Genomic DNA, 27,939 nt, shown 5'->3' with positions numbered 1-27,939 from the left:
AAAATCTCACATACTGTTTTAATGTACTAAATAGCATGTTAGTATGGAATTTCAGATGCAATTTAAAAGTGTGTAGTGTTTATGTTCACCATCTTAGTTTACTGTGTTACTGCCAACCGTTGCTAATTAACACTAAACACAGCTGAGGCTGATGGGAATGTCCTCTTGGGAATATGAATATGTACCAAATTTCACAGCGATCCGATAAACCCTTGCTATGCTTCACAGATAATTGGGTAAAAATACCTAATCCACATTTTCATTTGACATAAACCACCAAATATATAACCCTAAATCCTACATTAATCTATATTTTTAAGGGAAATTATTGTTTATATTGGTGGGCTGAATTCTAATATATAATTTATTTATTTGAACATGTATTGACTTAGTTACTGACTTACTGATTAATAATTACTCTGTGTTTTGGTTCGCTTCGCCACTGAACATACATTTCCCTCCCCGAGTGATTTCCTCTCCGACACAGAGGCGCGCGCGTTCACATAGCAGAGCGCTTCCTCTTTCCGTGCTCGTGCCCGCCAGACAAGAGCGATAGAAAATGGCGAGTCAGTGCAAAAGGCAGCAATGCACAATCGACAGGCGCGGCTTTCGGCAGGAACTTGACTCTTGGCGACACAAACTCGTCCACTGTGTAGGTAAGGACGATGACAGTTACACGGTGTGCAATTTTACCGGTCGAATCTCGTATCTGTGCGACCGTTATCGATGTAAATAACCATGGATTACCGGACCCACTCGGGGCATCTCCGAGCGACTTTTTGTCCTCAACTGTTTCCTTCTCACGGCAGCCAGCCGAAGCAGTTACTAAAATACTGCAGTTTGTGACATTGTTAAACTACTTCTCGTCGTCCAGCGCCTTTTATATCGTTTTTTCCTAATTTCTAACTGTGGACGTTAGTTATCTAACGTTTCTGGCGTAACGTTAGTTTGTTTAAAGGGCACCGTGCTTGTTTTAAAGGGAGTGTCTCTACGCGTCGCGTCGGCTAAAAGACCCCGTTTGATAAAATGCGCGCTCCCGTGTGATGATACTGTATTTTGGATGGGGGAGGGTGTCAAATGCCCACGGTGTATGTTCTCAGTTAACATTTAGCTTATTTGCTTTGCTCAGCTCACCTCCTGCGGGCGCGCATTACTGCATTGAGGAAGTGGCGGAGACCCCACTGCTGTGGGAGTTTCCATTTCGACGACGTTACACTAAATAAAGTAAATAACGTTAGCTAGTTTAGCAAGCCCCCCTTTAAAACAAATCATGAAAAGGGTGTTTTGACCGATGGTTCAAAGCTCAGTTTTAGTGTTTATTATGTGTTGGAGTGGGAGTTGAATCCAAACTATAATTTTGTACTAGAATAGTACCTCACTATTATAGTATAAGGGCTTGGGCAGGAAGACTTGTGCTAGTTGCATTGCTTTATGTTCTGCCTGTTTGGTCCAGACTGAAACATCCTCATATAGCGCCACCAGCAGGTGGACATTTTTGGCTCAATTAAATATTTTTTTTACGACAAAGAATTTGGTAGTAATAGGCATTCATTGTTCCCCAAGGTGATTTATTCCAGGCTCCATCCCCTGACTTTACGAACTAATAAGTACACTCTTTTGTTGACGACTAATTAGCCTGCAAAAGTATTCTGTGGATTGGGTTGGTTGTGTATATCAGAGTATTTAGCTTTTAGTTGCTGTTGCTCTACTTCCAGTTAACTGGCATTACTGCTTAAGGATAGACATATCTGTTGTTGCCTGGCTTTTTTTTCTGAAACACTTGATTCATAAAACACATCCAATCCTCCTATGAAGTGATGTGTTTTATAATCCACCTTCTATTTATTCCGTCCCACACGTTATTGACAAATGGCTTACATATACATAAGCAGTTTTCATCATTTGACAGAAGGGCTTGAAGACGAGGGAGAGGTCATTTTTTAGATCGATAGCATATCAAACGTCTTCTTTTTACTCGGTAACATAGCAACAGCCAGTTGTGGACACTCAGCATCATCGCACATCGCAAAATAGGGGCAGAGAGTTGTTGAAATCAAATCAGCTCGGCTTTTTTCTGGTTTAACCATAATTCATATTCACTTTTATCAGTCTCATAGGGAAATATGAAACAAATTATTTCCTGCTATTGGATACAGCATGTCTCATTAATGAACTACTTCCATATTTCACAAGGCTGCCTGCTTTTGGATGAATATAAAATAACAACTTTGGCTTTTTCCATGTTTTTAGTAAGAGTATCTGTGATATTGTATGCATTATACAGTATCCTACTGCAGTATTTGAATGCTTAATTATCCATGCAGTGTTTTTCCATGTGAGTTTTAGCACAATAAACAACAGAATTTGAAATGGCATTTAAACCACAGGGCATTACAATATAATTTAAAATCCATTCTCAAAATGTCACATTACGTCAATCGCACTTAAAGGTATATATGCAACAATTTCCTAAGACTGATACAAAATCAAGCCCTCTCAATCATCACTTATGGAGGCCCTCTGCCTGTATTTTCTCTTTTCTTCTTATTTTGCTATGTTCGGTGCTCTTCAGGGCATTAGGAAAGAGCATTTGGACCCTGTGTGGGGGTCTAAGCACAACATTACTTTTGTTGATAGTCTGTGTGAATGAAAACCTCATAGCCTAATTTGTAGACCAATTATGTTTCTATAAATGACGACAGCATTCTCTAATATATATATATATTTTTCTTGAAATGATGGTGCAGAATATAAACAGTCTGTCACTGTGAACGATGAGAGACATTAGCTAATTGCAAAACCAACACGTTTGAAACGTCAAAAGAAATTAAACACTCATTCCACCAGCTGCCACACCACCAAATTATGTTTTCAAATGTCTGTTTTCACAGTTTCTTGAAACATTTATTAGCTGGATTTCCAAATATTAACTATCAGTCCTTTTTCAAAATCCACATGAACCACTCTTCACTGGCATTAATTAGATCCAGTGCACTGCACTTATTCAAAAACGAAAGTATGTCACTTTTAAAGAGACTGTTTTCTGGCAAGCAACCTTGCATATAAAAGGCTATTTTTTTTTTTTTATGGAGTCCGGCACAGTGCTCACTCCACATAAAACGCACCGGGCTACATTACATCGCTTCCAGCAAACTTTACAAAGTACAATGAGGGCAGAACAGCATTACCAATCTGTTTTAACTAAACATTCTCTGGTCTAGCTCAGCTAAAAACACAGAATCTGCTGGCATCTTTTAGTGTGTCATTCAAGTGTTTTTGTGAACGATACCTTCACTTCACCCATCTCTGTCTGTGTGTGTGGTGAATCACCACCCTACTCGGTGAAACACGAGAGCAGCCCATGAGTATAGCGAAAACACTGGTTATACTTTGGATTGCGTGTCGAAAAATGTCTGATTTTGCACGCATCACTCCTCAGACAAATCAACAACCATCCACATTCGGATTCATGTGACCATAACGACTCACATGGTGGCAGGATGGGTCAACGACTCTCAGGTGACCCATCCAACACCCATTCAGGACCCACTTGCCCCCACCAAAGTGATAACGACTCAAGTTTCACTTTAGGGCAGGGTGGGTCCAGGAGTCGCATTCATTGTCATTTAGAACGGTAGATGTCTCTTGGATGGAAGGCAAAATGTCTTTAAAAAGACTCAAGCTAGTCCAATAGCCTATGATAAAGCTTTTCAAACATTACCATGACCTGGATGACTGAGAATCTGTCATCTAAGACAATGGCGCAACTACCATAAAGCATCAAAATACATTTTTTGTCTTAGTTTATTTGTATGTTTTATTAAGATATCCCATATTTAAGAGTTTTGTGGTATTGCATTTCAAACATTTCCATCTTTTGCCGTATTTAGGGCAGGTTAGAAGCCGACTTCGTAATTAGAAAGCAGCAATACAATTTACACAAGCCAGCTAAAGCTGTCAGCCTACTGTTTGTGACCGTCAATCATAGTTTGGTTTGTTTGAGTATAATGATGTTTTTATTGACGATGGAAGCGATATGTGTGGACTGATTTAAAAAAATTTTTTTTTCCAGCTAAGAGGCTACAATACTAGGTGGGCTGTGTGCTCATCATTGAAAAGAAAATGGGGAGAGAATGATGGCTTTCTGATTAGTCACTAGCCTTGACTGCCAGTTAGTAAGTTAACCCCTTTATGATTGACAAATGTCCCCTGTGTTTGGGCTATAATTGTAATGCTGCAGAGTACATGACAACAGCATCAGTCTGCTTGCTGCAGAATGGCATATTCTGTCCATGACAACAAGGGCATACTTTTGTTTGGCTTTTTGGTGGAGAGGGCTGCACGCCACCACCACCCTGCTGACGCTGAAATGAACATTTTGTCTTTGTGTGTTTAATGTGAGCAGTAAAACTGCAAGGCAGAGACAAGGGCAATTGTCCCATAGAACAGCAGCAACAATTGTCTGTATGTTTGCCTATATACATGTCTTCATGGTCCATCAGCCCCCAGATGAAAACTGTGTGGCTGAAAATGCGTGTTCTGTCTGGATTTTTGGAAAAGTACTGGAAAAGCACCAGTTAACATTTGAGAATGCCAGTTATTCATGCTTGCTGTGGACACATGGGCGGGTGGGATTAAGGATGTGCTCAAACAACAAGCAAATATTGATATCAGGCAGATTGTCTTGTTCATTATTTAAACTTAAGCGTGACCCATTTTCTGCTTCAGCACTGATGGGCTTTTGGCCTACATTTGGCCACACTGGTTCGAGGTTTGTTGACATTTTGCGAAACACAAGCCCCAGTTTAATGGTTTAATATGGAATACACTGTCTTTAACAATCTGTTTTTTTTCTGTGCATTGTGTGTGTGCATGTGCCCCCTTTTCACATTTGCCTAAAATCATGGGGATCTCATATTTGCTATTCAAAGTTATGCCTTATGCAGCATTACACCATTTGACTGTCAGTTTGCATCATATCATGTTAAGTATTCATGGAGTGTTTTTTTTCTCCTCTACTGTAGATGTTGCTCAAAGCTGCCACCTCATTGCCCGCTGTATAGCCTAACCCAGCTACTGTATTTTCCTTGTAGCTGTAGCAAAATGACATTTCAAACACTTCTTTTTTTTTTCATGCCCATATAATGGCTAAGCTTGTCTGTTAACCTACCTTTTTTTGTGGATAGCGTAGTAGGCAACAGTGAATGCTTTTTAGATGGTTAAGCATTAGGCTTGGTCTCTGTGTGACGGGCTGACTTGGGATGAAAATAGTCATGTACTGTAGCTCGACTAATTTGTGCAACTTTGTCATCTCTGCACTCATCCTCAGCCCCCAGCTCTGTCTTACATCTTCATAGAGCATTGCTCAAGGATATCAGTGACCCTCTTTATACAAAATTACACGCTCATGAGCATCACAATCTGAACATACGTATCATTTTTTTAATGGCGGATGAATCCTTATCGTTTTTTTTCCAAAGGCTGTAGCCAAAGATGACAGATTTAGCGTATATTTACTTTGTCTGCACACTGATTTCAGCTTAGGGAAGCTCCTGTTCTGTGAGCTTGTGGTCACTCCTTCTGAGATAGCATGTGTACAGTAGTTACAGTGGGGGATGGGCTGAGTGGGGGTTGATGCAGCACTGTACACTCTCAGCATTAGAGCAGCATAGGGATGGGTGGGTCATCCACTGGAAAGAGCACTGCAGTCCCATGATGAGGCTAAATGTTAGTATTATATTGACGTTTTTTTGTGATATACTAATCATAGCATAAGCAAGTTCATAATTAAAATTTGTTGGTTGGGTGGAATAATAGACATAGAAGGAGCTCATGTTTAAGTCCCTCATACTTACACAAGTGTTTTGAAATGTACACATCATCTCCCTGCTACCATGGATACAGGCACTACCTATTGTCAGAAAGAGAGAATATTTGCAGCGAGTGCTTGTGGTTCGTCAGGTGAAATGTTTCACCGTATTTTAGGAATGTTACTTAAGTGGATTACCTTTGGTGGCCAGGTTGTGGAAGTAAAAGTCCATTAATTATGTCCATAGATATTACATAGGATGTTTTTTGAGATTTTTAAACACTACACAACATATTTCCTAAGTGACTCACTTTTGTCATGGATTTATTTGGATAATATCTGCAACTGTGATGTATTGTTTTCGTTGCGTAATTATCTTGAGGAATCCTCTATGCAAAAGTTAAGAGCAGCAACGGTGAGGTTTTCATCAACAATAAACAAAGCAAATATAGGCTACAGTGGGAAGGAAATACTTCTGGAACAATGGAGCCATGTCGGCTAACAGTGACTGGTGTTTAAAGTAGTAATAGAACCAGCAACTCTGCCTACTCCACCGTTATTCAACGTAATGTCCTCCTACTGTCATATGGCGTTGAGATCCCTAACAACATACTGATTGTAAACAGTACACAGTCATATTGTGCTTTGAGGATACACATTGCAAAATTACATTACATGCTTATGAATGTATAACTAGAATTTTATGGAGTGTGTTTTGGATCACAAATCTATGTCAGTTTCATAAGAAAAACAGCACATTAAAGCACATTGCAATGCACATGCACTGTGTCATATACAAGGGTGTTGCTCTGTCATATTGTCCAAAGGCTGAAAATGTACGTTTTGGCAACACTACCAACCCCCATAGTGCATTAAGCAGTAAGGAGCATTTTTATCATGCGTTATGTTCAATTTACAGATACAGCATAGGTTAAGGTTAGGAAGTGGATTTAAAGAGGTTAAGCTGATGCGAGATCTGTGGGATTTCTCTTTCTAAGTGCTGTCGGGCAGGGTGCTGCCCACGCCTAATCGTTCCTCTCTTCCTTTTTCTGATTGGCTCGAGATGTAGGTCAGAAGAAGGCTTAAGTCCAATTCCTGGTTTGTGCGTCCGTGTGACATCAATTTGGTCATCTGCCCAAGTCCACGCTAACCTGTTCAGACTACTTTGCGAAGGTCCGTGTGCAGCCCAAAATTTGTGACTGTGAGGACTGTCCACATTGCAAGCGTGTGCTGGAAAAGTAAAATGGACGCCTGTTTCGTGCACTGTATGCACTGTATTCTGTGGTCCAATTTTCGTCAAGTGGTCGTGCATACCGTTCATGTTTTTTTACTTAATTATATTTGCCAGCCAAATACCGTCATGTTTTCTGGTACACGTGTATGCATGCCCCAATTATAATGTATAAAGGTAGCATTGTTGCTGCTCACTGTAAGCATACATAAGCCCCATGAAAAGACCTGGGAAGTTTCATGGGCAAGCTTTGCGGCTGATTTTTAGCTTTAGTCATTTATCAAATCGCAATCCCAAAAGTAGCTGCTCACACTTTCACAAAAGTAATTTGCTTGCTTTTGTCCTCTTGGCGAGATTAGTTTTCCTGTCGGTCATACTAAGTAGTTTTAAGGCTCCACTTTGTTTTTGATGAAAACGATTACTCATAAATGCATTGATCAGTATAGCACTATTACAATTATTTATTATCTTAAAGTGTCTTTAGTTGTACTAATTACAGGCCAGGTTTGTTTAATTTTTAATTTCAGCAACGACCCATGTTAGTTTGTTTTTCATTTCAACACACCTCAGTGAAAGTTAAGCTCCTTTCAAGTAGCTAAATGGTCTGGAATAATTCTTCTCATAGAGCGAGGTGATTGCATGAATGAGTACCTCCTCAAAGTAAAATAAAGATATGCAACAATTCTGGATAAAAGACTAAATGTTCTAATGAGGCTCCCCCCAAAATGTTGCAGTGAATTGAGTTTGCTATCCTCATTAACCTGGTATCTTTGTGTCGACTGTCATTTTCATTTGTCCTTGATAGGTTTTAATATAATTGGGTATTACGCCCGGTGGCAAATAATGCCAGGCTCCCTTTTTCACGCCTATTATTGTATCTAGGGGTTGATGCACCAACCAGATAGTAGCTTAATGGTGGCCTAATTCCCTCCTCAGTTAATTAATTGGTGAATGTTCCTTCAGAAAAAGGAACATACACCTGCAACACTGAACATTATGGTGTTATTCTGCATCCAGAAGTGCACAACATATGGCAACTGTAATTAAGTGTAGGGCACTCAATATAGTGGTGTGTTGGTGTTTCTATTCGTTTTTTTAAGTGCATTTGAACTCTGGCCATTATTCAGTTTTTATACACTCATTTATTTTGTAGAGCATGCATGTCAGCTATACGTGTTATCAATATTTTATCCTTTGCACATGTAGGCAGCTGCTCTTCTAAATTTAAGTTGCTGGTTTGGTTTTGTGTGAAGAGGTTCTCTTCATCACTGCACCACGCTATGCTCTGCCAGTAGGAAGACATTACTATTGCCTCAAAGTCATGGTTTACTGTATGACACATTTTAAAATGCCCTAAACTGAATTCCTGAAGAGTAGTTTGATGTCATGCCGCTGCTCTGTCAAACGAAAGTGGATGACCTACTTTTCCTCTCCCTGCCTCTGAAATATTTCAGAAATAGGATTGGATAGCTTCAGCTGAAGTCCTGTGCACTAACCCAGAAACAGACTCACGCTGCAGCTATAGGCAAGGCTGCATTTCACCATTCCCCCCTCTCTCCCCCACCCCCTGCTTTATGTTTGGCTGTTGAAAAGTGGGTGGGAATTTGTAGGGAAGCAGAGCGAGGGCATTTTAACAGATGACAGCTTTTAGTGAATTCACTGTGAGTTTAGGAAGAGAGGGCACGGTAAGGGCTGATCATTTTCTGTTATCTGTAAAAAAACATACTGTAAGTAGATTCCACACATTTGGACAATTTAACTTGTGGTTTTCATTTTAATGTAGGTTTAAATTCTACTATACTTTTTTTTATATTTTTAATGCTACAAGTACATGTGTTTTGCATAGCTTTTTAACAGCGTCTCTTGTGTTTTTTCTGTGTCCGAATTGTTTGATTCCTGACTGTTTGGTCTGTAAGTGCCCAGCAGATTTGGAATAGCACTCATAAAAGATGCAGATCTGTAGACAGATGTTACCCCCTGACCTCTTTAGCGCTTGTTTTAATGCATGTAGTGGTTTTGGATTGGTTACACTGACCCCGCGGCAGCAAGCAAACATTCCATATTGTGTTAATGCACTGTTAAGCAAAGTCCTATGCAGCATAACAGATCTTTAAAACAGCTGCGACTGTAGAATACCGCCATCTCATCAGTAATACATGTATGATTTTTCTCATGTATATATAATACAGGATGTTGTGCTCGGGTTTTGTAAGTTACGTAACCCTAAACTGCCATTTAGTGAACCGAAGAGTTGGTTTTGTTAGAATCTGCAATACTGTATAGGATACTTTGACACCGCGGTCTTGTTTCTTTTTAGCAGTACAGCATGCAGTCACTCCCAACTCTGTAGGTGCTTTAGTTGCCTGGCAACAGGAGGAAGGAGTGCATGTATTAACTGTTGAAGTAAAAACCTGGGGTGAAAGCTGATCATGTGTGTTTTAACAGAAGCAGGTGGTTGCTTACAAGACTTGTCAAGATGAAATATAAAAGCAAAGACGAGCCTGTGTGAATGGATAAGACATTTATCACGTGTCGGTGACGTACAGTAGACCAGCCTCTGAACTAACAACAAATTAATATGGGCCCTTAGGCGATTTTGGTTTTCTTAAACAGTGATTCATTTTGAGTCTCTGTTCTGCTGCTGTTGGTTTCAGCACGAAGGCTTAATTAGGAGCACATCTTAATACATCTTCCTTCAAAATGTTTATGTTTGCAGCTTCATAATTCATTTCAATTTCATGTCTTTTCCTCAGGTTTTGAGAGCATTCTCGAGGGTCTGTTTGGTCCAGAGCTGGTAGAAGACCTAACATTATTTAAGGGTAAGAATCTCTATATTATCATATAATAGCAGCTATATAATCTGTTATCTGGTCATTATGACAACTCTGCTGTATTGTACCATCTGGTACCCCTCTATATTCACCCTACAACACAGCCCCGCTGGCAGCCGAAGAGAAGATGCCTTGTGTTCCTACAAAGTTGGTGATTTGGATTGCGTGGGGCCAGTGTAAAAGTCTACAGTGTTCCACAGACATTTTTACAATACATTTTGTTTGTGAGACAATGGAGGACATTATTTGGGTTTCCCTTACACTTGCAGTGAGACCTACTGTCAAAGTAGACTTTCTACAATAGCAGTTGAACTGAATCAATCTACTCCTGACTCAGTCTCATTAAGCAAATCAAAACACTTTCATTATGGCCCACTCATTTCTTTCATTCATACATTTTTCATCGTGCCATTGAGTTGTGCTCTGAAGCATATTACATACTGAATATAGGACACTGTAGGTTTCAAACAGATCCATGATTCATCCTCCTTACAGCTGGTTATTGTGTTGGGATTGATGCTGGGTTTTGGGGGATTTTACTGGTCCATTCTCATGAACACGAGACTGTGAATTTCTTCATATTTGGCACAAATGTCCACTTGGACTCAAGGATAAACTGATTAGAAACAATTATATGTTAATTTAGACAATTCCACACACGTTACATGGATGTATACTAAGACTTGAGTGGTGGGCAGAGACATAAAACAGTGAGGCATAATTCTAGTTTTTTTAACATGTTGTTGTCAATTTTGTTTCAAATAAACAATTCTGAGATGACTCACTTTATAAGTAAAAATACATTGTCTGGGAAGATGAGTTGTACTAGGCCGTGGTGGTGGAGATGTATATTTGCTGTGACAATATGCCAGCGGCTTGATGTAAGCCATGACTACAGAGATGGAACATTATTGTATGTCTACACCACCACTGCCTCTTCTTAATGTGATAAAAACATGCTTTATGTCAAAATGTTTGTTGCCGAGCCTTATTAAAAGCTCTTACTGTAACTGTTTGCCAACTCTTCCTCAGTTGTCCTGTTAAGGCATTGGTTTGAGCTTTTACATTGCCTCAAAATACAAATTGTTTAGGTTTTTTTTGTCATCCAATTTAATTTCAATGATGGTCAACCTTTTTTCTCGTTTTTATCTTCATAGACTTTGAGCCTACAGCAGTGTCTGACTGGTCATTTGATGAAAATTGTCTTTTCTGCTGTTTGCGGCGCGACAAAGTTAAGGTAAGTGGTGTGTGGCGTCATCTGATCAGCCTTTATTGAACTCGCACATCTACATATGTTTCAGTATGAATACCACTGATTTAACCTTTTTGTCATTTAATAGGAACACTTAATTGGCTTAAGCAACGAGGAGCTTGAAGATACACCCAAAACGCTCCTGGTTAAAGATCAGACCACGATCAGCAGACTAGAGAAACAAGCCGAGGAATTTCTTCATGCAGTCCTCAGCAGGAAAGGTGAGTCTCCATGTCTCAGTGAAGAAGTTGGCTTCGGCAACAGTGTTTTGTATTATCATACTAATGTGCTTCGTACAAAATAACCTACCTGCAGACAAGATGGCATACACCATCATTTAGTAAACTTTTATTGTTAATTATGAATGTAAATGTCTATAAACTGTATTTTGTCTTGCAGGCCAGGTCAAACCTGCTTTTACTCTCAAATGTGCACAATAATATGGTTCAGTAAAAGAATGCAGAACAGGTTTTACTTTATGTTTTATTTCATTTCAGATGTGCCAAATTTCTCTGACCCACACATTCCTGTAGTGGCCCGAGAGATCCTTCAGAGAATGATCCGACAGTTTGCTGCCGAATATACCTCAAAAACCAGCTCCCCTCAGGACAGTGGCTCTGATTCCAAGCCTTTCCCTGACCAAAGCCTGCTCTCAGGGGCTTCTCCCTCTACCAGCCCTGCTGCCACACTGGCTGGGCCTGCACACAGCCAGAACCCCGTCCTCAGCAAGCTCCTCATGGCTGACCAGGAGGCTCCTCTTGACCTCACCATCAAGAGGCCCCTGGCTGTGCCTAGTGAACAAGGTAGTGTGAACTTAAACACCTCTGTGACAGGGCAACTTATTCATGACTCGCATAGTGCACTGGTAACAGCCCTGACTGAATCTAACATTGAAACGAAATGTGTTTTTTAACAGATGGAGTTCTTGACTTATCCATTAAAAAGAATCGCTATAGCAGCAGCAACCTGCCTGTCCGTAGCCCCTGCCTTTCTCCAGCCACATCCATGCTCAAAGGGTAAGATGAGTTTCTTTTTCTTTGTCCCTTTTTAGTCTTCAGTCTTTACGCAGTAATGTTTTTGAGGATATGTTGCATTGTAGTCTAGGACGACTCACAAAATACATTTGGGATGAACAACTTCCTGTAGTGCATCATTACATCAGCCAGTTGGTTAGTGGCTTGATGAAACTAACCAGCGACAAAAAGGTTGCGCTAACAAAAGGGTTTTCTGCCACAAAGAAACATGCGGAGGGGGTTTTACCTGTTGCAACAGAGAGAAAGCTTGCATGTGTCCCTGCTGCTGGATTCTGCTTTTAAACCTCACTCCAGTGCGTCCTTGTGGATGCAGTCTGTATTATGCTGCCATTCAAAGTAAACGACCTTGCAAACATAAAGGCGATGCTGCTGGTCCTTACTTTATTCACTAGTATCACCAGCTAGAAACTGAATGTGCAGTATCTTATAAGATTGTGTGCTACTGTGGCTTAAAAGGATTTTGTTAGCTCAACCTTGTTTTTAATAAATATTATCTTGCAATGCACCAGCTGGCCTGATGATGATGCTAAATTAGTATGCGTTCTGCAGCCATGCTAATATTCTTGCATCTTGCAATACCTTTTGTCCAAAAGTCCTCATCGACACCCTGCACAAACGCAGTAGATAGTAGCATCTTTATTTGAACAGAATCAAGCAATTCTCATTGTGTAGTGTTTTGGACACCATTTTCCTCTCTTTAGGAAAGATTTAGTTGTCCCTCATCTAAAAAAAAAAAAAGCATTTTCATTTAATACATACTTCAGATAAACATGGAACCAACTTTTACTGCAGAACATAGTCACTATATACATATCCTCTAATATCATTCATCCAAACCAGAGGGCTGTATTTTTCCCTAGACAAAATACAATTTTATCTACTTATTTGAATCAAACATTTGAGACAATATCTGTGTCTAAAATAGGACTTATTTTATTTTGTGGTTTTGTTCTTTTTTGTTTTTCTTGAGATCAAAGCCTCTTGAAACTGATATACCCAGATGGATGCCTAGAATACTATATTTATATGGATTAATTAAGCACCAGTTGCTTTACATGCTCCTCTTCTGCTGCTTTTGTGAGCTGACATGATTTGAAAGTGTAGTCGGAAAAAACATAACTCTGATTTTCATCTTAATTTGAATATGATATACCATTCTTGGTTTGAAGTTCTTAGTAAATTAAATATTACGTTTGGTGAAAACCCCCCCTCTGTTTTTAAATAATTAATTTTTAAAACACATTTGGATCTAACTACCAGATACGTTTTTCTTCCAATGAATAGTGAAAATCTTTCGTTATATGATCACACTTAGACTTTGATAAACACAACCCTCTACTGGCTTACTCTTTTATTTCTGTGCTTGTTCTGTGGTAACGTCACACACAAAATGTCAAGAGCTTTATTTGCATTAGTCATTTTGTATGACATAGTGTGCCCTGCTTAATTGCCTTACTGCAATGACAAATAATGCCTCCTTCTGGCCAGTCTTTTTGAGCCAAGAGCCTTTCTGTACTCCAATAAATGCCCTTTTCTTTGCTTTTGTTTATTGTTTCTTTCCCCTTTCTTTTCTTTTTGTTTCTTATTTTTATGTTGATGCAGATTTTGTAAATCCCAGCAAGCAAATAAAGACTTGTCAAACTTGAGCCTTTTTTGTTGTTAAAAGTCACATACACAAACATGCAGTCAGTTATTTTAAAAGATAGTGATGTTACCAAAGCAAGGTCATATAATAAAGGAGTGGCCAACATCCTCCCCTCCCCAACCCATCCTCCTTTAGAAAAGAGAGAGAAAAGGCACTGTGCAAGCTCTGCTTACACCCAATTTCCTTCCATCCAATCAGGCGATCCTTGAGAGCGGACGGGCAAGTCGGGCTGTTTATGAGGAGCCTACAGGATGGGAGGAGGAGGGAGAATATCGGCCACTCCACCCGTTATAAGCCTTCCTCATCTCTTGCATACTCGCTGCACATCAAAGAGGAGCCCGATCTGGAGAGCGACCCAGAGTCACCTCTCAGCCACAGCTCCAGACCTACTGACCTTTTCAAAAATGGATCTGCTTCCTGGAATTCTAAAAGTCATTTTGGGGCCCTGCTCAAACTCAAATCCAACAGTGAGGCTAGTGAGCACCTTAAAGACATACCCAAGTTGTTGGAAGCTGCTGGACTTTGGACAAAGTCACTTGCCTATGAGAAAGGAAACCTCCAGGAGACCTGCAGGGACCAAAGCCTCTCTCTTTCTCATTCATCACCTTTTGACCTCAAGATTCCCCAGGTGCGAGTTTTGGCAACCGACCCAACCTGGGATTCCGTGTATTCAGGATTAGCTTGTGAGAACGGTCTGGGAAAGGCTCTTCGTTCCATTCTACCTCGGCAGATCCAGAAAAAGAGCAGTGGAGGTTTTAGTAGCTCAGGTTCAGAGAAGGAATACTGGCCTCACGACTCTGATCGCAAAGCCTTGCGGGGAAGCTATCCTCTGGATTCAGAGTCGGACCTAAGCAACAAGCAGCCAAGGAAGAAACGTGGGCGGTATCGCCAGTACAACACCGACCTGCTGGAAGAGGCCATCGAGGTGGTGATGGGTGGGAAAATGAGTGTGTCCAAAGCCCAAACAATCTATGGCATTCCACACAGCACCCTGGAATACAAAGTTAAAGAGCGACTGGGGACCTTGAAACACCCACCCAAAAAGAAGCTGAAGCTGATTAAGGTAGAGGAACAGGGTGTTCCAGGGTCCCCAGAGAGAAAGGAAGTCCACAACTCTCATCACATTGTCTCTGAGAAAAGAGAGAGTGTATCCGAAGAGAATGGAAATGATTTCCATGATGGAAGCCTCTCATCAAATGAGTGATAACTGTAAAGTTCTGATTATGATGTACTTTTTAACCAGACACATGTTGCATTTGCCAGACAGTGGTAGTAGCTGACTTGTTTCCCCCCCCATAAAACCATAACAGTTTGCCTGTAACTTTTAAATTTAAAAATCCATATTTATTATAAACTTATTTGATTTTAGCCTTTAATTTTGGCCAGTAATGCATATATATGTCATGGCCATCTATTGTAAACTGTCTCCCTGCCCTACATATTGTGCCTGTAAGGCATACTCGCTATTTAGGACTTCTAATATAATACAGAATATTAATTTAAGTTTATTTATTTGGGTTATCTTTTGAAAATAATCATTCCTGGCGCTGTAAATATGTATTCTTTACACGGAGAGTCAAATTGAATCATGCCTAAGGAAGTGGCGCCCCTCAGTGTCTTCTCCCAGTACTGTCCAGAACACATTTGTTCTCTGTCACTGTTTTGCAAATGCACGTCTGTGACTGAAATAGACACTGGAGATGTATGGAAAAACATTATTATATTCAGAGTATGTATTCATTCCGAACACTATCCAAAATATTTATTTATTCTTTTGGAATAGCATGGCGTGTTACGCTTTCTTTTTTTGATCCAAAATAAGATTATCTTCACAAGCATCACACATTTGTGCCACCTATATTTTCTTCTGTATGTTTTGCTGTTCTGTATGAATGGTATGTTTTTTTTTTTTGCATTGCCTTCACTGCACTCCGGATGATTCAGATTGGAATGCAGTACTCGTCAGTCACAGAAAATGTCTATCAGATAGTGGATCACTGTACACACATAAATATACCTCAGCTACAGAATCATTGCCTCATGTAAGACACCTCTAGTGGGGAAGGATAACATGCCCGAATGCCCGTTTGAGGTAACAATTCAGGATGTTTTACTGACAAGTTTATGTGTCCTACTCTCAGATGACTTCACAACCTACCTTAACTAGTTACCAGTAGCATTTCAGTGCCAGTGTAAGCCTTCAGAGCATTTCAGTTCTATATGATTTAGGGCTCGTCTTCTTCAGATTTCAGGTTTTTTCTCTGGGAATGTCTTTCTTTTAGACACAAGAAGGGCAGATTTTTTTTCTTTTTCTGTTTACGATGTATGAACTTGTGTGTGTGTGTATATGTATGTATGTGTATATATATACACACACACGAACACACACCTTGCTTGCCCATGGCACTTGATAATGAATGGTCTCTTCAGGTCATTTAACACTCACCTGGTTTGTGAGTATGATACAACGTTGACGTGACCTAATTATTCACTGTCACAAACAGTGCACTCGCTAAACTCTTGGTATCAGATCATTCCTAACTCTCTTAATAACATTCAGGTATATTTTTAAAATGTTTACTTCAGGTAAATGAGAAAATTAGATCAGTCTCATGTTCATGTGGGTCCATATAGAACCTCGGGACAGTATCATCTTTAGAAGCTCTGAGCTCATAGTCATTATTTTATATAAAAACAGAACTTTTATCAAGCAATATTAGCAGATTGAGCCTCATGTATTGGCTGACTGTGCTAACTGCTAACATTTGCTAGCTAGCCAAGTTAGCCAACTTGTTAGCTGCTGTTATAATCATGCCTCAAACCACACCCACTTATTTTTTGAAGTTACCAAGGCCAATATTCAACAACTAAATGTCTCGTCCCTGTGGGGAGGAAAAGTGATAATGCATCTCATGGCTGCCGTGTTCACACTTGGCTGGACTTATTGAATATAAAATACCATCTCAGGTTTCAGGTGGTTTGATTAACCTTTATTGGGTCAGATTTCCAGTCACAAACAAGCCTAGAATTACTGCGATTATTATTTGTAACCATGTAGATCATAATTTGCAAGTCATCGTTGAATCCAAAATGATGCTTTATGGATTTGGAGACATTTTTTAATGGGAAAATGAGAGTGTGGGTTAACACTTCCCCCTCTGCCATTTCCTTATTGTTTCTGTGTTAAGTGGTTGTACCAAAGCTCAGGTTGATGCAATTAACTTAAGATTAATACCATCCAGAAAAAAACCTTTTTAAATAAGACCTGCTCCCTGTTATTTTTTGCCCAGTGGACTTGGCAGAGGGAGCTCCATGTATTTGGACTCTGATTAGTTTGCTCTATCAGGACAACTCATTGTGCGTTATCACTTATACCTCAGGACATTCCAGAATATCGGATCATGGCCCATTATGCTTTTATCAGGTTGATGCACAGGATTTCAGATGTACATAATGTTGCTTAGATGAACGTGGGTGTTTGGGTTAAAATAAATTATTCACTACAAGCATTTAACTCAGATATATTTGCAGGCATATATTAAATACGATTGCCTAGATTGTAAACATTTTAAGTGAGAGTTGGAAGTAACATATAGTTCAGGGACTTGCACACTTGCAGACTTGTTTGTTAATAGCACTGTAACAATATGCTCTAATGCAGGGATTCTTTAGTTGATTTTTAAAAATATAACATGTTTCCATTTCATCTCACTTTAAGGTAAAAAATCTCAATTTTTTTTTCTAAATCACATATAGTTTACATATTCACAAAATGACTCAACTCAGTTGAAAAATTAAAAAACAAAGCAGTTGTTCAAGAACACACACGATTAGGTAAAATCTAGTCGCTGATTCGCTTTTATTGATTAAATTATTCTTGCAACGACAATCATCGAGCATTACTCAAAAGCCACACTTTTTTTGCCCTCCTTCATAATGTTAAATACATTTAAGTACATAACAAACGCTTGTGGTGTGCCGGCAGGTAAAACAGGTTTTTTGCGTCACAGTCTATTGTATCTATCTAATGGTCGACTACCTCATCTACAAAAACTCGCATCACAGTACACTGTATGTTTAATGTAGCAACTTCTCATGTACACACCACGGTTTATTGTAAAATTAAAGGTGATACTTCACAGAAAGAGCTGTCACAATTACACATGACAATAGAAAATCTGTCAAAGTTCAAAATGTAAATATTTCAGTGTATCAATGTAGTTGATCTATTTAATATTTTCTTTGTTTCAATACTTTTCTTTCTTGGGGTGGGGATGTTGTTTGGGCAGTTGTGACTAAAGATTTTTTTATTATCTCCTGCTTCGGAGAAACCTTTTTTGTGGGGGAGGAGTTTATGTCCCCTTACTCAAACTGATGATACGTTTGGATTTATTTAGTTAATGCAGTCTTTATTAATCGATATTTATGAATTAATGGTTTTATCATCACTTAAGTAACCATGAATGTAAATGGCTTTAATCAAACTAAAACATTTTTTCACATAATTGTTTATAGACATAAGTAGATGATGCTTAAAAGATATATATTTAACTGTCTTATATAATAGATGTGAAGGGACAAACTGTTAAGATTGTCCCACTTTATTCTGACACAAGTTGGGTGTCTTTGCTTGGTGAATATAATGTACGAGTACACGAGTCAAAGATGACAAAACAGTACCTCTGTACATAAAAATATGTACATGTTCTGTATATTTGATTTAACATTAACAATGTATGACTCTCTGTATATTTTGCATGATTTGACTAAATCAAATGTGTCAGTGGAAGTTAGTTGTATATGGTAAAGTTTATCTTTCCGGCTGTTTTAATGAAAATACTGGATGTTGGTGTGTTTACCGTCAAGTCAGCAATGTATAACTGTGAACGTGAAATATCCCTCCTCCAGTTCAGAATCTGGCCATTGGTTCACTGAATATAGTATGATGAAATATAGTAGTTCGTAATTGCCAGATTATCTATATCCCTAACGTGCAGTATATGAACATCGTGGATGAGTTAACACAACTTTGTTTGTGCGCTTGTGATATATTGTGGAGATTCAGTTTACTTCTGCTTGTTATCTTGGCTGTTTTTGGTTAATTTACTCCTGGAAGAAAAAAGGCATGTACTTTGTGTCAGTTCCTTATTACAATGCTAAGTGAAACAAAGAGCTAAACCCTCAGGGAAGAAAAACTTACCACTCATTATTCAGGTACTCTACTTTACTCCTTAGACCTTGCAAACAGGGATGTAAAGTTAATGAGCTTAGCAAAAAAATAAATACAAAAATGGTTAGGTTCCATTTCCAGCAAATGTTATTTTTTTAAATCTCTAAAATTTATTTTCTAATCTCTAAATGTTACATTTGAGATATGTTTGCATGCTGTAGAAACAATTTTGTGTTTGGAGCCAAAAAAAACAACAAAAAAACAACCTCAGTACATCTTTTCACTGTTTTATTCTTTTTATACTTTGTAACACACTGAATGTCAATATAACCTCAGTGCAGGTTAGATGTTGACCACTGGAGGTATTTAACTGATAAGTTTATTTCCAGTCCAATGCCTCAAACAGCACATACTTCATTTAGAGGACTACTTAAAGTAACACCCTAAAACTTTTGAAGATTTCAACGAGAAAACTCTTCTCACATACTTTATCAAGGCATTTGCGGCTCCCACTTCAAAGGCTGTGTTAAGTTTGCGGTTTAAAGCTGAAATATGTAATATCTTTTTTAAATCGCCGTCACGTTAACATTGAAACGGGCACATTTGTCTGTCTGTTTGACAATACGACAAAGTAGGAAACATCCAGGTTTCACTTTGCCACTTTGCTTTATAGCTGGAAACTCGCACTGGTTGATATTAGATATCCCACCATCTTCGCTATAGCTCAAAGTTGACAACATGTGAAACGTTAAAGATTTCAGATTTACTTTGTCAAAAGAAAATATTAGTTGCATGGTATTTAGCAATGCAGGATATATAGTTGTATACAAATATAATGCTAGTTTGTAAGTATCTGTTTTCAATGGATTTTAAACCTTTTCTGACTACGTGTTCATCTTGCAGTTGGCAGCAACTCTTGCTCAGCAGTACATGCTGTCGGTAACCTTTCAACCTTGCAGCATAACCTTGTGACATGTCACCTCAGGGATCCAGATGTGGTTTCATTTGTCTGTTAATATTCTTGTTAAAAGACCATAGTGAATCCTGGAAAGGACTTTTTTTTTTTACAAAGAAAATAACCTTTTCAGAGTTATAAGATTAATATATTTTGGCATAATTTGATGGTATAAATGCTCCAAAGCTCTTGGAGGATTTTTTAATAGACCTACCTCACTGAAAAACTTAAGCCAGAAATACAATACGCTCCCCCCCTCCCACCGCTCCCCCCCAGACTAACACTCCATTACAGTAGATGTGCAGTGGCACAAACAAAACCTCACAGGTATTACAATAACTAACATATGTTTAATCATGCCAGATTTTTCTTTTACTAGTTATTTTGCTTTAAGTTGTTGAGCACTTGTATCTAAAAGTCACCCTTTGCACTATTTATTAAATATATGAAAACCTGACAAAAAAAAATGATGTACTCTATATTTCCCGTAATGTATTTGCTCTTCAAAGTGATAAACGTGTTTGACTTGTTTTAATCAAAGTTACTAAATGTCTTGTGCATGTCTAAGATTTTCTTGATGTATTCTGTAACAAAAAGCACCCCTGTGTAAAAAAGAAAAATGTAATAGCTGTAACAATGTAATTGGTCAAATTCACTGGATGAAAGATTCACTTTTAAAATCACCTATTCTTCTAATAAATATGCAATGATAAAAACATTGTGAAACGTTGGTCAATTATTTCACACACTAATTTAGCGCCACTACTTTTTGCAACTTTATTAGGGATGTAAACAGACAAAGGGACATTTCACTGCATAAGTGTAATAATCACATACCAATGAATAGTATGAACCACTGTTGCTTCTCCTTTATGTCCAATTACATCTATTTTGTTCTTTTCCCCCCTCAGTGAGACTCAAGACTTGCCTATTTCGAAGGCAAGAGACCTGCAGTCCACCTCCACTCTGGAACAGTTCATGGCCAAACTCTGTCCCCACCATCAGAGACAGATAGTAGATGCCATAGGATTTCTACAGACGGAGGTAAAAGCACTGGCATCTTCCAACACACCGCAGGACTCCAAATCTACCTCTGGGATCCAGGGAACTGCTTGTTCCACTGCAAAATCCAACATGCTCATCTCTGAGAAGTCAAGCCCTCAGCTAAGATTTCCCAGCACATCCACACCCAAGTCAGAGGTCCAGGATATGTTCCATTCTGTTCCTAGCAGCTGTGCAATGAAAAAAGTTCCAGAGACTGCAGTGTCGCTGAGAACATCTGCCGGCCCTGCTTTGGATCTTCGCAGCCCTGGGTCAGGGAGTAACCAAGATTTGGACTCAGAGAACAACCGTAATGGTGATCATGCTCCTCTCAAGATGAAAATCATGACCAGCAATGTTGCTGCCGGTAAGAAGTTGTCATGTGTGCTCAACACTTCTCTTTCATCTCAATCTGACACTTCTGAGGATAGACAGGGTATCTCATATTCATCTAACAGAACAGAGACTCACAGTGCCAGACTCAGCTCTATTGTGAAAAGGCACAATCAGAATAGTCACACTCATCAAGCTAGACATAGAGAGACTCTCGGGCATGCCAAAGATAAACCAGCAAACCTGTTTTCAGTCCACATGACCATCCCTTCAGACTCTCCGCGGACCGCCAGGAAAACCATCAGGTCGTCCTCTGATCATCGGATTAGGGACTCGGCTTGTAGGGGAATGTCCGACCCGGATCTCGGCCACTGCGACATTGTTTTTATTGACAAACCAATTACAGAGTGTTTTAAGGAACAGCGGCGCGGCATGCTTCCGCGCCGCAATGCCAGAAAGAGCACCAGAGGACATATGTATTCAGATGAAATCTGGGAGTTAAAAACTGTCCGTACATTGGCTGGGAGGGGAAAGTGTCATAATCCAATGCCAGAGCTGATCACATTGGTGACCCCAAAACAAGTGCTTTCCAAAGCTGAAGGTGTACCACCCGTGGATATGCCTTTTGCTGGAGCATGCAGGGAGTCGATGAATAAACAAATGTCCACAGAGGAGTCAGATGAGAGTATTATACCAGGAACAGGAGATATGGTGGAGGTAGCAGCCAGTGAAGTAGATATTGTAGTTGAAACAACTCAGACAGATCAGTGTCAGAGCAAGGGGCAGTCTGCTCCTTCATCTCCAATAGGGTCCCCAACAGAAGACAAAAAGATAGATATGAACACTGATGTAGAACAGGGTACAACTGAAGATTCAGGGACAATGGCAGCAGGTGAAGAAAGTGCTGCCCCGGCTCCATGTGAAGCAGAAAAAGAAAACGAGCCTGAGCCGCAAGAAGACATACGTGAAAGCAATGTCCAAACACTCACAGACACAGTGGAACTATTAGAAGATGTTGCCACAGAAGAAGATGAGTCTCAGCCTTCATCGGATAAACTGGACAATAGTGAGCCTGTTCTCCAGCACAATAGTGCCCCATCACCAGTGGCTCAACTTGAGGAAGAATTGGAGGAAAACAAAAGGGAGGAAATACAAGATGAGCACCCAGAGACTCCGATGCACTATGACAACGTTGAAGTGACAGAAACGTCCAACACTACTGGTTTGGCAGAGGAGCTGCTGGTTAAAGAGCCAGAAAATCAAACATCTGAAGCAGAGGATGGAGTTATGTCTTTAGAGACTGAAGGCGATAATGACAATGACCATGACGTGTCCTCAAAGACACTTGACGCGCTCTTGAAGGAATTACCCCCTTGGCGTAGAAAAAAAGGTACTGTTGTTTCGCTGCCAAAGCGGTTAAGAAAGGCCGAAGCGGTGGTAGTGGGTTTTGTCAATGGTAGACCCATATCAGCCTCTGACAGAAGTCTGCGTCGTAGATCAAGCAACAGCTCCACATCCCCGAATAAAAGCCCAGCGAAATCTAATCCAAATACCCCCAACAAGACTTCTGGCAATTCAACTATTGATACAACTGTTGAAAACAACCAATTAGAGAAACACCTGAACCTACCTGAAACAGACATAGCTGCAATATCAATTGAGACTGCTCCTGTGACTCAACAGGTGGAAGAATCCTCCTCTTCCAGACCATCAAGCCCACAATCTAAATTTCCCCCATGGACGAAACAAATCCGGAAGCAAAAGAAAGTTCCGAAGGATCAGGGTGGTTCACAGGTCCTCTCCAATCAGCGACAACTTCGGTCAGCCGGCCAGAGGCCAGCTGGAACTCCAGTGTCTCCTCCCAAATCAATTGCTGTCACTTCCATTTCATCTCCAAATCCTACTGCTACCCATTCTCTTCCACTTACAGAACATCTCCCCTCCCTCCCCCTTCCTTCTACGCTTCCTGTTGCTTCTCCTGTAATCAGGTCATCTTCCCCTGCAGCCTGTGAACAGTCGCAACAACATGCAGTCACAGAGACAACTGTGGAATCAAACATTGAAAACACTCAACCAGTCGAGGGAAACTCTGAAAAGACACAAAAAAGCAATGTAGAAAATGGATCACAGGCCAACCAGAAGCTTAGGTCTACAAAGGCTGTAGTAGACGGTGAGAGTGAGAAACAGGAACTCAGCTGTGGGGTATCAAGTCCATTAGAAAATGAAAGTCCTGGAAAGACTGAGATGCAAACACAGAGTATGCCGTTAAGAAGTCAGCGGGTTCTCCGAAAGGAGGCAGAAGCAAGTGATGTTGCTTTGCCACAGAAGTTAAATGAAACCTCTTTAGACGGCAGGTCTGCAAGTGGAGATGATAGCAGTTCTTCTTTATCAGCCAAATCCACAAGAATGCCATTAAGGAGTGAGAGCATTAAGGCTGAAATTTCCCACCAGTCTGTTGTTCCGTCATCACCAGGGGACAACAAGAAATTGGCTTTGAGACCACCAAGATTGGGTGTAGCCTCTACCAGTGCTCTCACTGTAGCTGGAAGACAGAGTGACGTAGCTTCCCCCATCAGAATAATCCCAGAAAGAGTAACCAAAGCTCAGGTGAAGCCTGTTCCAGTGTCGGTTGCGTCTGTGTCGCCCCACAGCTCAGCCATCCCAGTCATTTCACCGAGATCTGAGCCCCCTAAACAAACGAACAGATTCCTTGAGAATTTGACTGGTGAAGAAAACCAACAGCGAATTACAAATCTGAACATCAAGTATGATAAAATGCAAAAAGGCTGGGTCCAAATGGACAAAGAGGGTCAGCCAGCTACAAAGTACAAAAACAAAGCAGACAGACAGGCAGCTATATGGAAAAGTAAACGCAGGGCACGAAAATCGAAGTCTTCGGAACACCAGAAATACTCGCCGGTCCAAATGCTCTTCATGAAAGGTTTTAATCTCACCAGTATTTGTCGCTGGTTCCTTGAGACGACAGAAACAAAGTCCCTTGTCATCGTCAAGAAGGTGAATACACGTCTTCCCTCAGAAACTCAGCTGTGCTTCCACAGCTCATCCAGTTCAGGGACCTCTCAGGGGGTATTTCCAAGCCTACAGGCAGAGCGCTTGAAGAAACATTTGAAAAAGTTTGCCATCGCCTCTCCTGTAAAGAGCAACCCTAAGAGTCAGAAACTGATTGCCAAAGCACTGGAGCAAGAAGCAAATGCAGGCAAAGGCAAAGAGAGAAGAGAACTTCCCAGTACTTTGACCAAGTCTGCCAAAGCCTGTGCCCAGATGGGTGAACCCCAGAAATCCTCTGGCAAATCAAAGAATCCAGCTAGTGCAAGGATCTTGAGGAAATACTCTAATATCCGAGGGAAGATGCAGGTTCAACAAACCAATGTTCGACTTCAAGAGGGCTCAAAAACCTTAAAAACCAATAATATGAAAAGACTGGCCTCCAAAAAGTCTGCCGCAAAGTCAAATCTAAAACCAGGTCTGAAGGGAAAGAAATCACCGCCACCTGTTGGTAGACAAATGAAAGCATCTGCAGCAAAAATGGAAAGAACGAACACTTTGGCTGGCAAAAAGACCACGAAGCATCCTGTTCAACTGAAGGCAGTCAAGGCTCAGAGCAGTAATAGAGCTTCAAGAGATGTAACTAAAAAAGGTGGGATGCCAAAGAGGTGTTCTCAACGACTAGGCTCCCCTAAAATATCTGAACATAACCCTGCCGACACATCTAAAAGTAAGGCTGATAATAAAAAGCAAGTCGAAGCAGAGAAAGCTGAGGTGGAAAAACCCGCCGTGAACAAAGTGAATGCTACAAAAATCCACACGAAGGAATCGCCACAAAGTACTGTTGCTGAAGTCAAAGGTACGGAGAACGCAGAGGAAGCCCCACAGCAGAGCACGGATGTCAAGGCTCCGACCTCACCTGACCAGGTACTAACGAGATCCCAGAGGAAAATGGAGGTGGCAGTCCCTTTGAGTGGGACCCCCAGTCAAGCTTCAAAGAGGGCCATGAAATCCACGAAAATGCAAAATGCATCTCCTAAGCTAGTCAAGAAGAGTGAGGAAGCCACGCTAACCAGAAGAACGGCTTTAAAGTCCGCTGCAAAGAAAAGACACGCGGCCTTGTTGCCACGCAGTGCAAACAAAAGAGCTCGGGAGCTGTTGGATACCCCCGCTAAACGCACCAGGACATCACTCTCAAAATAAAATGCACCTGCAGAGAGAGAGGGAGAGAGAGAGAGAGAATCTTTTTTAAGAGGATTTTGTGATTTACTTTTATCTGGAATATATCCAGAAGTACCAGAAGTATCTATTTTTTACTCTCTCCAAACTTTTCAGAGGACAATTGTGTGAAGAAGGAACAGATTTTGAAAATCATTTATGCTTTTGTAAAGCTTTCAGTGTGTGAAACTACAAATGTGATGGCTTATTTGCCGAGCATTTGCTCTGTTCGGGGATTACAAGTCCTACATGATTTCTAGCAGGTGTAGTTGCTGTTTGGCTTTCTGTTGCAGCACTCTACGACACGGCTGGAGAGAACAGCCTATCAAACCTCATTTTAAAAGTTGGGATGACGAACATTAAAATCTTTTTTCTTTAATTTCTTTTCTTTGCCGTTTTGTACATAAGTTTTGTTTTAGATGATAGCCGACACTGCATTTCCTGTCCAGAGAGCTTGCTACGAGAAAAGAGGTCGGCTTTTGAAAAAAAAAATTAAAAAAAATCTTCCAATCACAACATTGTGAATATGTGACCGTTGTGACCCGGTGCCTTATTTATGAAGTGTAAAGTAATAGAATGTGTTGCTAAATGTGAAAACTCCTGTCCTTTTTAGTTATTACAACTATCAATTCTCGGAGAGGCAGTCAACATTCATTTGCTTCACAAAGTTGCGTGCAAAGAGTTTCCGTTCCACACAGTGTGTGCCTCGCTAGTCATCTGTACATTTTTTTTAATCTCGACTGAGGCATTCAGATTTTCTGATTTACTCTTACCTGCCAGGTTTATTTTTATATTCTCATTTTCCCATAGCATTAATTTAATATTGTTCTTACTATAGTTGTACTAGATGTTAAAGCAAATACGAGTCCGAGATGTTAAAACAGACAGGTGTGCTCTGTATGTCACAACATTTAAGTTTGCATTATTTTATATCCTGGGTCAGTTTCATCACTGTGTACCTCTGCAGTCACTGCTGACCGTTGCATCCATCGTTATCTGCTCATAATAGTGACTTCACTTTGAGTATTTTACCTGCTTTGCATGTGTTAAGTCTGCTAAATGTGGAGACCTTCCTAGAACTGAAACCCAGAACTATATTTATACTCCTGAGCTCTGAAAATACTCACCAAGACTTTGTATGCAAATGTGTGCCGTGAAAATGCTGTACTGAAAAACTTTATGGAACGCCTTTTGTAATACCTGCTTGTGTATCACTTTGGCAACAATGTTTTATCACGAAAAAGGCCTGAAAAGTGTGTTTATTTGGTTGGTGAATATGAATGAAGGTTATGGCCTCTTTAGCATTAATGGCAAGTTGGATTTGACATTTTTGGGGTAGTCTAGTCACATGTCTGAGTTGCGTATCCAACTAAGTTGCAGTTTTATGTTATTTTTTTATTATTGTCACCCAGATGTTCTCATAATGTGAAGTTTCTTAACTTCCACTAGTAACTTGCATTAGTGTATTGTCAATTGTCATTTTTAGTACCGTGTTCTTTTTTTTATTTTGTTCATTTCTCTTTAGAGGGTAAATCATCTGTAAATGCAAAACATGTCTGCCATGTTTTTATTGTTATTTAAGAACTCCATGTCGGCTGATGGATTTTGCAAATCTCAAACAGCCCACCAAATATCAGACTTGAACATGTTTATTCTTTACAGTTGCTATTTAAAGATTTTGATTTTGTATATTAGAAGAAATAACTGCTTTATTTGTGGTAATCCCAAGAATGATACATCTTTATGTGTTAAGAACTTTGTATTTTTGCTGGAGTTGATATAAAGATGTTTGAATTTTAACTTTGTTTCTTGGCTCATTTATACCAACTCTTTAATTTTATTACATATCGTATAAATTCGGGATCGGCTCCAGCCCCACCGTGACCCTAAATACAGGATAAGCGGTAGACAATGGATGGATGGATGGATCGTATAAATTCTATATTGGCATTTCTACATCACAATTTCATAAAATATAACAAATAGGAAGATTTATATTTGCTCAGTAATGTGTATTTTTAGACTTATTTAAATTTTTGGAAGAAAAAAGTCAGTCAAATATTTTGGGGACCCCCTGCAGTAACTCTGCGGACCCCCTAGGTGTTGAAGACCTCTGTACTAGACAGTTGAGGCACCAGGGCTCATGGTGGACTGTGCCCTCGTGGCGAAGCCGTGTTTCAGCTTTGCTGCAGCCAATGAAGGCATGTCCCATGGTGGGCTGCCATACGCTCATGGGCGAGTGTCCGAGCACCACGGGAAGCTCCCACTGTGGGACAGATTGGTAAACAGTCGGCGCCCTGCAGAAAACAACTTCTCACCAAAACCAACATGGCATTGAGAAATGAATGATTCGTTCACTTAAGATCTTCACAGTGCAGAATTTATTCCTTTTTTCCTCTTACCACTTCCTTATT

The 27,939-nt window shown here is 40.0% G+C and overlaps 1 protein-coding gene across 3 annotated transcripts; it reads left to right on the top strand.

The window, feature by feature from the left end:
- Positions 1 to 533: 533 nt before the first annotated feature.
- Positions 534 to 27,325, top strand: LOC311020634 (ligand-dependent corepressor). Of its 3 annotated transcripts, none has more exons than XM_084020787.1 (7): positions 534 to 656; positions 9,794 to 9,859; positions 11,029 to 11,108; positions 11,212 to 11,344; positions 11,621 to 11,926; positions 12,040 to 12,139; positions 20,839 to 27,325. In XM_084020787.1, exons 1-7 carry the CDS (start codon positions 560 to 562, stop codon positions 25,508 to 25,510), a joined length of 5,454 nt encoding a protein of 1,817 aa, XP_083876913.1. In that variant the 5' UTR covers positions 534 to 559; the 3' UTR covers positions 25,511 to 27,325. The 3 variants fall into 3 exon arrangements, with proteins under 3 accessions (XP_083876913.1, XP_083876915.1, XP_083876914.1); XM_084020789.1 differs by lacking the exon at positions 20,839 to 27,325 and adding an exon at positions 14,001 to 20,635; XM_084020788.1 differs by having other exon boundaries at positions 555 to 652.
- Positions 27,326 to 27,939: the final 614 nt, after the last annotated feature.

The sequence above is a fragment of the Eutrigla gurnardus genome (genome assembly GCF_963514095.1).
Source record: "Eutrigla gurnardus genome assembly, chromosome: 11".
Taxonomy (NCBI): Eukaryota; Metazoa; Chordata; class Actinopteri; order Perciformes; family Triglidae; genus Eutrigla; species Eutrigla gurnardus.
The sequence above is the reverse complement of the archived record's forward strand: the minus strand, read 5'-3'. Positions and strand labels throughout refer to the sequence as shown.